This window comes from Anas acuta, chromosome 8, assembly GCF_963932015.1.
Source record: "Anas acuta chromosome 8, bAnaAcu1.1, whole genome shotgun sequence".
Classification (NCBI taxonomy): Eukaryota; Metazoa; Chordata; class Aves; order Anseriformes; family Anatidae; genus Anas; species Anas acuta.
The window spans coordinates 6,442,694-6,453,747 of record NC_088986.1 but is presented as its reverse complement, the minus strand read 5'-3'; the positions used below and the strand labels follow the sequence as shown (position 1 = coordinate 6,453,747).

At 39.6% G+C, this 11,054-nt stretch overlaps 2 protein-coding genes across 6 annotated transcripts in view; one reads left to right on the top strand and one right to left on the bottom strand.

Annotated features, from left to right (window-relative positions):
* The first annotated feature begins 1 nt into the window (after nt 1).
* Nucleotides 2-4,083, top strand: PRPF38A (pre-mRNA processing factor 38A). Its single transcript, XM_068691327.1, has 10 exons — nt 2-138; nt 223-382; nt 882-1,003; nt 1,506-1,591; nt 1,763-1,873; nt 2,299-2,411; nt 2,929-2,955; nt 3,029-3,126; nt 3,449-3,497; nt 3,749-4,083. The coding sequence occupies exons 1-10, from the start codon at nt 9-11 to the stop codon at nt 3,789-3,791; spliced, it is 939 nt and encodes a 312-aa protein (XP_068547428.1). The 5' UTR covers nt 2-8; the 3' UTR covers nt 3,792-4,083.
* Nucleotides 4,084-4,351: 268 nt separating this feature from the next.
* TUT4 (terminal uridylyl transferase 4) overlaps nt 4,352-11,054 on the bottom strand; it is a 44,973-nt gene continuing 38,270 nt past the window's right edge. For 4 of the 5 annotated variants that reach the window (XM_068691317.1, XM_068691316.1, XM_068691315.1 and 1 more), the window contains 3 exons: nt 9,445-9,970; nt 6,696-6,869; nt 4,352-5,659 (listed from right to left, as the gene is read on the bottom strand). In XM_068691317.1, the coding sequence (XP_068547418.1) occupies nt 5,568-5,659; nt 6,696-6,869; nt 9,445-9,970 (792 nt within the window). In that variant the 3' untranslated portion in view covers nt 4,352-5,567. The remainder of the gene's footprint in view (nt 5,660-6,695; nt 6,870-9,444; nt 9,971-11,054) is intronic. The other variant, XM_068691318.1, reaches the window with a different exon arrangement.

The window sequence follows — 11,054 nt, the reverse complement described above, 5'->3', positions numbered from 1 at the left end:
AGGCGGCCATGGCGAACCGGACGGTGAAGGACGCGCACAGCATCCACGGCACCAACCCGCAGTACCTGGTGGAGAAAATCATCCGTACCCGCATCTACGAGTCCAAATACTGGAAGGAGGAGTGCTTCGGCCTCACCGGTACGGCGGGGCGGGCCGGGGGGCTCTGAGGGGGCTGTGAGGAGCCGCCCCTCGCCCCCTGACGGGCTGTTTTTCCCCTCACAGCCGAGCTGGTGGTGGACAAGGCCATGGAGCTGAAGTACGTGGGGGGCGTCTACGGCGGGAACATCAAGCCCACGCCATTCCTGTGCCTGACGCTGAAGATGCTGCAGATCCAGCCCGAGAAGGACATCATCGTGGAGTTCATCAAAAACGAGGACTTCAAGTAAGCCTGTGCACGCTCTTGTGGTGGTTTTCTATTTATAACTTCTTGTAATGAATAAAACGCGGCTGTCCCAAACAGCCAGAGAAACCCCAGACAAGGTTTAGCTTTCTCTTGTATGTGGTAAAATTCTTCCTAGTGCATGGCCTTCATCTTGCTTTTGAAGAGCTTGCTTTCTGTGTCGTGTAGGTTGTTGACATTGCTCACCTTTATGGTGTCTGTGCTAAGGCATTTCTGCCTGAAGTACGCATAACGAGGTGCATTAACGAAGCCAGACTCAGCTACTTTCTCTTTCCCTAATCACTGGGACTGATAAGCAACTCCTGCATGCATAAACAACCTGCACAGAGTACGTGTATCTGCTTGAGTACTTGAAAGAGAAATTCATAATAGTGTACTGGTTTTCCTCAGAAGTCTCTGAGAAATTTCTCTCAGAAATTCCTTTTACCCAAACTGCTAACTGTGCAAACAATTTAAATAAGTGGAATGGTTTGCCTTTTAGGTATGTCCGAATGCTTGGTGCGTTGTACATGAGGCTGACAGGCACAGCTATTGACTGCTACAAGTATCTTGAACCGCTCTACAATGATTATCGAAAAATAAAAAGTCAGAACAGAAATGGGGGTAAGCAGCCTTATGCTGTTACGATTTCTTGATGCCTCATAGATTGCCTCTTGTTAGAAAAATGTAACATGATAGGGTTAAATATTCTCTTTTAGTAATACAGCTTAAAATCGGGGAAAACATTTTTCCCCATGTTCATTCTTTCCCCAGTGCTCATTCTTTGGCTAGTTTGTTGCTGATCTTCTTGATGTGTACAAACAACTGCCTTGCTTATTTTGCTTTCTTCACGTGCTTGTGTTTTCTGTTGGACACTGAAACTCAGTTCCACAAATACCAGAGACACCACTCTTGTGAGCCCTGAGCACTACTAGTCCTAGTATATCCTATGCATTGTTTCCCATTTCTGCAAGACAGATCTAATGATTTCCCTTATTATGATTTTAAAACTGTTATATGTACAGCACCCTCAACGAAGTTGAGGCTCATATACATTGAGGGTGCATTTCATCTTTATCAGCTAGCATTAATCTTGTCTTTTAAATTCTTCTTTCTCCCCCGCTAGAATTTGAGTTGATGCATGTGGATGAATTTATTGATGAACTACTCCATGAGGAACGTGTCTGTGATATCATTCTGCCTCGATTACAGGTTCGGAAAAGTGGATGGTCTAATTGCATCAGATCTAGTAGTTGTATCAGCTACTGGCTTGTTGCTTGAAGCTGTGATTCAGGCCCTTAGGGCATGTACAACGGGCACATCAGATGCCTCCTTAGGTGTTTGTTCTTGAGCTATGTAAGATAAAGCCGTAATTTCTTCTAGAAACGGTATGTTCTGGAAGAAGCTGAGCAACTCGAGCCTCGTGTTAGTGCTTTGGAAGAAGATATGGATGATGTAGAATCTAGCGAGGAGGAAGAGGAAGAAGACGAAAAGGTTAGTGACCTATTTGCAGAGGGATTGTTTAAACCGCTGCTTGGATGGATCACCCCAGGCTTTGTGGCCTATGAGAAATGTTTGAGGGGAAGCCTCAGAAAGCTGTTTACAGCTCTTACCTCTTCCCTTGATAGATTTTCATATAAGCTGCCATTGATAATATTTTAGACTCTAAGGTGCTTTGTCAAGCTTTCCTGTCTGCTGAAACTCACAGATCTGGATCTGTTCTGTGCTACCTAAATATGTTCATGTCAGTTGCCTTACGTATATAGGGGAGAGGGTGATGATGAAAGTTATGGTGATGATCATAGTCAGTTCTGAACAATAAATAAATGAAGTACAGCACAAGTCCTTCACGACTTAAAAAATAAATAAATAAATAATGAAACAACAGTTACAGAAATATTTTTCCCCACTGCTTCCAGCTGGAGCGAGCACCCTCTCCTGACCACCGCAGAAGAGGCTACAGGGACCTTGATAAACCTCGCAGATCTCCAGCTGTGCGATACAGGCGGAGCCGGAGCAGGTCTCCACGAAGGTGACACATGGCTCTTTTTGAGCAATACTTGTACCTATAAAGCTGCAGAGGGCAAAGCATGCAAGTGACAATTCAGCAGAACCTCCTACACCTAATTCCTTTAGTCACTTTCTAAAGTAATAAGTTGTAGTACACAGTTGCAGTCAACGTTAGTCTGTACCTTTCCCTTGTCCTTCACTAACTCTTGAACTTGCTGGCCAATGTTAGCTAAATCTGACAATAGAATGAAGACAGTAAGGGGAACCAAGTGCTTGTTTACACGTAAGCCAAAGGTTGGAGAGAAAATCCAATTATTCTTGCTGGTAGTAAGCCAGAAAAAATCATGACTTAACTCTTCAGCTCACTGCATGGGCCAGACCAGAAGCATGCACTGTCTCTCGGGCATTGGGCCAAACAAACACTAGGAATATGGGAAAGTACAAGGGAAGCTGTGGTACTGTTGCTGGGGAATGCACAAAATGAAACTGCTGGTTCTGTTTTTGTTTTTTTTTAATGACTCTTTCTCCCCCCATTACAGGCGAAGCCGCTCTCCAAAGAGAAGAAGGTATTATTTTATTGTATTATTTATTCTTTGTGTGTTTTTAGTATGGCTATCTTATGAGATTCTTTTCTCTCAGTCCATCACCACGCCGGGAGAGGCATCGCAGCAAAAGCCCAAGACGACACCGGAGCAGATCCAGGGAGAGGCGCCACAGATCAAGATCTAAATCTCCAGGTATTTCTGTAGTTTACACATTAAATGTGGCATGTCTTTATCAGAATATCCACTGCAAGGAAAATCTATGTTATGGTATCAAGAAGCTAGTTTAAGTGGTAAATCTACCTTATAAAGCGATTAGTTATATGAAGGCATTGCTGGAGAACTCCTTCAATACATACCAAATTGCCTTGAGTGCATTTTTCAGGTATTTGCCTGCCTAATTAAAGCTAGAGTTCTGCTGTTATCTACAATACTGTCACCAGAAGCAGATTGCATTGACAAAACAAAAGAATTCCACAGTCTATGGAAGTAAGCGTTACTTTTTTTTATCTTATAGGGCACCACCGTAGTCACAGACACAGAAGTCATTCCAAATCCCCTGAAAGGTAATATTTCTTGGTGTATTTCTTAAGAATGACTTTACAGTTGTAGGTGGTCTTACGAGTGTCACTGAATCTTGGGAACTGAAGATCTTCTTACAGTGTTAAAGTATTTCATGTGGTACCTCCTCCTGTGTTAATAGTAAAGTCATTATCCATATTGGACTGCAGAAAACACTGAACTACTATAGATCATAATGATTAGTGCTTTGTCATAAGATCAACGTTTTACATAACTTAACTGTTTTCTGTTTCAGATCTAAGAAAAGCCACAAGAAGAGTCGCCGAGGGAATGAATAATGGTAACTCCAGCAATTTGGGGACCTGGAAGTATGGTCTAATACTGTCCTATCCGCTTTACGGGACAGCTGAATATGTACTGGCTGCTTTAGCAGCTCATTTCTTTAGTCCATCTCCTCTTGTATAAGTGTTTTTGTTTCTTTGTTTTTTAACTAAAAGAAAGCTAAAGATCCTCTTTAGGTAGTTACTTTCTTACTCTTGTGATAGAAGTTGAGGATTGTTTTTAAAGTGTTTTTCTCAAGACCTGTAAAAGTCAGTGAAGAGCAATAATAAAAGGGAAGCTGTCTTTAAAGGAGTCTTCTGGTTTCTTTTGTAATACTTCTACATTTCTAATTGAAGCTGGCTTTACTTTCAAATCAAGGTGATGTTTTGACTAACAGCTTCTGCATTAAATTACTAAAGTTAGAATGTGTTTAGGTCGAACAGTGAAGAACTATCAGCCTAAAATATAGTAACCCTCTATTACAGAAAAGGAAGTGATGCTATGAAAATCCAGTATGCTTACTAAAAGCCAAAGGTAACTTAAACCTGCTCTTTAACACAGAGCTGTCACTCGTTCCTTTGTACAAATCATCCGTAAGTTTAATGATACACTTCTGATACCAGTATCAGACAGTTCAGAAGTGTCAAGTAGAAAATAAAGTTTTTGCCTGAAAAGCATTGTTAACAAGTACAGTTAGAGACAGTAAACTACTACTTTGAACAGAGTATTTATGGCCTACCTGTGTCACTCTCCCACAATAGCTCAGCTCTAGCATCCCTCAACATTAGCATTCAGTGAAACCCTGTTTTTCAAATGAAAAATACTCAAGTTCTTACTCAAGTTACAGTTCTTAGTACACTTAATGACATATGGCAGGAACACAGTTGTGCTAAGTCCAGTTTGTATCACCCCTTTATTCGTAATCTTGCTTCAGGAGCATAGGCAGCCAGTTTTATCAGCTGAATGCTACATAAACATCCCAACTTGTCTATCTTATTTTTTCCACATACTGCCAAATGAGTCTTGACAATACAAAGTAGTAAGCCAAATTATTTTATGGAAGGTCTGTTGTAGAGTTACCTCATTGTACAGCTTTTTTTTTTTTAAGATAGTTTTCATATTAGTTTAGAAAGGGTATAAACAGAAAAGGTGTACATTTCCCTCAGATCAAGTATTCTACAAGAAAGACAAGCCTGCAAATGGCACAGGGAAAAACATGCACTGATTGTATGTCTCATTTTAAATGAGATGAAAGATGACTAGCTTTAATACCTAAATAAAAGTTGTTTTTGTTATTCTAATTACAGTCAAATACATACAAATAGGGAAGAGGAAAAAGTCTTATATCCTTTTTTTTGCAGTTTTATTTTTCTTTTAAAAAGTTTTTTGGCACTACATAGTTCTGTAAAGAATAGAAGTGACAAATTTTTAAACACATGAAATCCCTTTCTAATTTTATTTTTTAGAACAATATATATAAAGTCTGAAGCAACCAAAGTATGAATACAGCTAATAGAAAATAAAGAACTTAATTTTAAAAATTCTCTCTCTTTACAGTTTATCAAGATAAAACAAAACACAATTCCCCTTAAAAATAGGGTAATAAAATAGATGAAATTTGTATCACTTAGTTTTGTGATACTAGTAAAAACTATAGTTCGTATCTATGTACAAATGATACAGTTTAAAAACAGTCTTAAATAATCTTGTATCTAAACATGTTGCATTAAGATTTTAGATCAGAACCTGAATTTTTCCTCCCCTCCACCACCCACCCACAACCCCCTTCAATTTCACTTTTTCTGTTGAATGTAATTCAGATTCAAGTGTGGGTGTCCTTGAGACAGAAGCGAGAACCGCTGGTTACTCTGCATCAGTGGACCAGCTAAAAGAAAATGGATTACAATTACTTCAGCAAATTAAACACATTTAACAGCGCTTGGCTACTTTAAATGCATTAATCTTACTTAGCAAATAAGTAATTTACAAGACTGACACAAGTGCTATCTGAACAGCTAACCCATTTAATGGGACAATGCAGTATTACTTGGATGCTATCTCCAACACTCCCTCAGAATTATCAATACATCATTTTGTTTCATTATTTCAATCTCAGCTAACAAAAATAATTTCACAATTTTTAAATGTGGGTCTCAATTGGAAACCTCGCTACATCCAACAAATTAGATTTTGAGAAAAGGATTTGGTGCCAGTATCTCATTTTACACAACGTGACCCAGCAACACAGCAACTGCAAGCTTCCAAGTAAGATTTCAGCCTGGTTTCTCTCTTAGCAGAGAAAAAGGTCGTTTTCCTACTGCCTTTCCCAATCCTGCAAGATGCTGAACACCTTTACCTCACTAACATTAGGAAGAGTTGAGATAAAGTCAGTTCTCCAATGCTCCCTCAATAACTGAACCTGATGCAACTTTGAAGGTAGCACTGCTTTGATTGCAGTTGGACCAGATAACCTCCAGAGGCCCCTTCCAACCTCAATTACTCTACGGTCTTGTAAGTTGTAAGCTTTCACGTCTGTAAGGCATTCCACAAGCAATGTACAGAAGTCAAATAAAATGAATCAGCACAAAATTTTCTTCAAATTCTTAACATTCACGGGCAAATCATCATAACCTCTAGCGAAGCAGAGGTGGCTCTACAGTGAGACACCAGCAGTGGAAGAGGAAAAAGGCTGGAAGTGCAACAGAACACAAGCTGATTCCAAATTTAGAAGGATTTAGCCCCTTCCCTCCCACAAAGATTTGCATCCATCCATACAGGAAGCCGAAGTGTTGATTTGACTTGGATTCGCTATGGTTCCAGGGAGCCTAGGCAAGTGAAACATGATCCTTGGCTTTTAAAGCCTTTGAGACAGTAAAGAGACATGTTGCATGAGCTGTTGATTCATATACTAGTTCTAGTACCTTGAGGGTAGAAAGGTTTGTTCGGTGGATAGCTGGCATTTCCCTGCTGCATGTAGTTCTGAGGCATATTGTAAGGCCACGCTCCTCGGAGGAGAGGAAAATGGGTAGGGGTCCCATGGTCCCAAGGGACAGAAGGAGGGTTCATTTTACCAAACTGTCCTTGGAAACCCTGATCTATTTTTCAATTGAAAGGGAAAAGCACATTGCAAGTTGAAATAATTAAACAGTAAGTCACAAATACAATTTACATCTCATATAACAGTTTGCAGGGGACTTAACGTGATTAGTCTGACGTGCTATTATTTTTTATTTTTTTTAATATACATAATAAAAATTACCACCTAAATTAATTCATTATTCACTATAATGGGATTTTATTGGAGGGGAAGACACAGGATGAATCAATATGTGGAATCGAGACCTACAATTTCACACAAAAATAAATTAGACTGTCATTCTCGTGACAAAAAATACAAGTTCTGAACAACGTTATTAACATCTGAGCCCACACAAATCTTCACTATCACTGACGTGTGACATGAAAGCTATTATCCTGCAAAAAATAACTCTCAGAAGCTATACACTGAAATCCCACTAATACCTGTATGCTTAAGAAACTCAATACATAGATCATACAGATCATTGGACCAACTTAAAATCCATTTTTAGAGAGAAAGATAAGTACACAAATTGTAAGCTATTTCATTTCACTGCAGAACTTAGCATGAGAAATCAAGCATCCAAGGAGGCAAGACACACAACAGCTTATGCCAAATGCTGTACTATTAACTCTGCTCTTTTTGCTCATAGCTCCCAGTTTTGTAAGATACAGCAGTGCCTGCTAATTTAGAAATATGATCAATGTACATTTAAAAAAAAAAAATAAATAACAGTAAGTCAGTTCCCTTTCAGATTCATCAGAAAACTTTTAGACAACTTTCATTAAATAGAAGCAAGCTACAGGTTTCAAAATTGTAACTTCTATACCATATAACATGAAGAATGGATTTGGAGTAAAAATAAAAAGGTCATCCCCATCTGAAACTTCTAATGATCTTACTCCTGATCAGATTGTCTACTGAAAAGAAAGTAAAGTTTCTCATTCCAATTCAAGGTTACGTGAGCCAAGGCAAAATTTTCCATGAACTCAGTGTTACCAACTTGTCCCAAGCAAGTATGAAAGCAGGCTTCAAACAGCAGACAGCTCATCTTCACTGTGTGCCTACCCAGCGACCCCACCTTTATGGCATCTAAGCCATAAAGGCAACAAAGCTGATTAAAATACAAGAAGGAAAAATAGCACGACTGAGTACTAGGAAAAGGAGTGCAATAAGATTGGAAATAGATGGAGCTGATTGAGGGCAAAAAAGCACTGAGACCAACAGCACAAGAAATCTGGAAAACCTGCTGTGCAGGCAAGACAGTAGTGGAAGCAAACAATGAAACAGAGCAGAAGGAAAAAGACTGAAGACAGAGACTGACTGGACTACATGATGAAAAATGGGACTAGTTAAGGGAGGAAGGAAAACGGAGGAGAAATTAGGATTCAAAGAGCTAGTGTGCAAGAAAGCAGCTACCCAAGTAAGAAGAGTTGGCTTGGAAGAAGGTACTGGAGAAAAAGTCAGGGCTGGGCTGGACATAGAGGAGAGAGGTGTCTGGACAGAGAATTAAGATCAGAAGTGGTGGATGGTTAGGGACAAAGCACACTGAAAGCTCAGCACACTGGCAGCAGTTCCTGTACCCTCTAAAATACACTCTTCCACAAAGCTTCAAAAACAAAAACATGCATCTCTTGCACTTCAACAAATGTATGAAAAACTCACTGGTGCATTGCATCTCATTCAGTGCTGTTGACTCACATCTGAAAATCTAACTGTTGCTGCCAATTACTCTGTTAGTGCAGAGAAAGGCTGTGCAGGAGATTTCCCCAGTTTCCATCTCTTCTGATGAACAACTGCATCAGCACGTTATATGATGGATATATACATATATATATATTTAAATATAGGAGGAGTTAAAATAAATCAAGAGACCATTATTATGCTTTAAAAGATAACAATTCAGGTTCAAGGGCTGCCACATTTTAAGTTGCTTAGAAAACTGTGGGCTTTAATTACCAAATATTATTTTTCTAAGCCTCAAATATATATGTGTACTTGGCTTTATTCTTACGAGGCAAAAGACTGTTGCCAACCTGTTGCAGTGGAAACATTTATGATGTATTCTCAGGAAATAACATCAAGATTAAGGAAGTGAGGCAGGATAAACTATAAGAGGAATGACTGCATAAGACCACGCATATTGCACTAAATACAGGGGGACAATACTCAGCTTGCACAACCATAATTCTGCCAGTGTTAACATCATAGCTGCAATCTCAGCATTCATCTAATAATCTGTGTAACAACATAAATGGAAACTGCATTTGTAAGCATGCTCACAGAAATGTACTTTAGACTCAAACAATTACTCAAATGTTGCTCTGTTGAATGCATGTTTTCTCATGTGTTGCACAGCCATTAACGGCTGATAGGACCATGCCTAAAATTTTACAGAGATCCAACTTGCGTAATTTTTTTTCCTATAAAAATTATAGGAAATTAAGACAATTAAGGTAATGACTTAGTTTCTTAAGCATCTTTTTTTTTTTTTTTTAAATGTAAAACAAACTGGAAGAGTTAGCTGTTTCTGTAACACTTAACATTTGTACACAAAGTGTGAGAGGTTTGATACAACAGAGAAGAATTACCTGAATTCCCCACAGTGCCATTGTTCACCAGTGAGTTTGGAGTCACAGGATTGTGCCAGTGTCCCTCATGAGAAGTGCTGGGGATTCCCATGGGCCTGGCAGCAGGCTGTGCAAAGATGATACTGGGATCATTCAAGCTTACACTGCTCTGGTTATTTGTGGTGGTGCTGCTGCCAGATCTCATAGAAAATGGAACATTTGTAGAATGAGGAGGGTTACCCGGTGCAGAGTGAATAACGGGCCCGTGAATAGGCCATGAAGTGTTAGGAAGCTGAATTTGGTGGTGATGGTGCATCTGAAGTAGTCCCAGGTTATGCAAGGTGGAATACTGACCTGGGGGAGATTGGGGAAAGTTAAACAAAGGCAGCTGGACCTGATGGGGTGGCTGTGCACCCTGCTGTGGTTGTGGAACGTGCTTAGACTGGGATATTGGTTGTGGCTGAGTCTGGTTAATGGAGGCTGGCTGAGAGGAATTCTGTGTAAATTGTTGAGGTTGTGGAGAATAAGATGATTGATGCGAATCAGACTGGAGGGGAAAAAAAAGTATGTATTTCTGATTAGTTCACTATCTATGTAATGGTGTTTTTCTTTAATAAGCAACCAACTTATTAGATTATTTATAAAAAAGGCAGAGCACTCCCCAGCAACACCCCAACTACTAAGTCCAACATCCTGGTGGTTTAAATAAAAGCAGTTCAGCTGACATTCTTTTTCCCCAGCAGATGATTTGGCCTGCCAACATGGCCCATCCCACCACCAAAATCATCATTTTAAGCAAACATTACCCACAAGCTCTTCATTAGACTCCTCACACATCTGTTTCTGATTTTTTCATCAGTGCCTTCCCTACACTGTTTATTTACAGCCCAGAACCTCATTAAAGAGGTAACTTAGTTATAAACAACGTTGTTCTTATTACTACAGATAGTTTTGTAAGTGATTGAAAAATAAGTTTCAAATATTTCTTTAGTTGTTATATAACCTGTTAAACAAGAAATTGAACCTCCTAAGGCTCAGTTTCAATCTTTATATCCTGATGTCATGTCGTGGCTGAAGGAACAGAAACAGCTGGTATTGCAGCATTTACAGAGCTCTTACAAAGTTTTCCCTTTCACCAGCAACAGAAACAGGCATAAGCCTACTTCATCTGTTTGGTGTTACAGCTAAACAGAGAAGCACTTCAAGAACTCAGTTGACAGGGAAAGAAGTACCCCAGCTTATCTGCAGAAATTTATTACTGGTATTAATGTAATTTGGTTTTAAACACTCAGATGAGACAGTGATGGCATGAGAAAGGTACCTCCAAAGAGAGATTCATATGTGAGATGTCTGCCTAGGTCAGAGATGATTATCTGATTCTCAGATTTCCATCTTCCCCTAGAGGTGCTTGCTTCCCTCCACAGACTACAGCAGACAGCTAAGCTCCAAGTCAGCTGCTGTCAAACATCTGAAGTTAAAGGTCTCAGCAGCTTGTCACTACCCATGACTGCTCTCCTGTTTAAATTGGCAGTTACTTTTCTTCAGTAACCAGTAGGTCTACAGCACTTCCCCACGCCAGCCATTCAGTGCGTTACATTGAGCAGCATGCTGTGTCTTTGCCTAAGCAAAGC

Bases quoted from the DNA above. Each gene is read 5' to 3' on its own strand.
- PRPF38A (XM_068691327.1), top strand. From the start codon at position 9: ATGGCGAACCGGACGGTGAAGGACGCGCACAGCATCCACGGCACCAAC. The intron at 139-222 runs GTACGGCGGGGC...TTCCCCTCACAG, and splicing joins GGAGTGCTTCGGCCTCACCG to CCGAGCTGGTGGTGGACAAG. The intron at 1,874-2,298 runs GTTAGTGACCTA...CACTGCTTCCAG, and splicing joins AAGAGGAAGAAGACGAAAAG to CTGGAGCGAGCACCCTCTCC.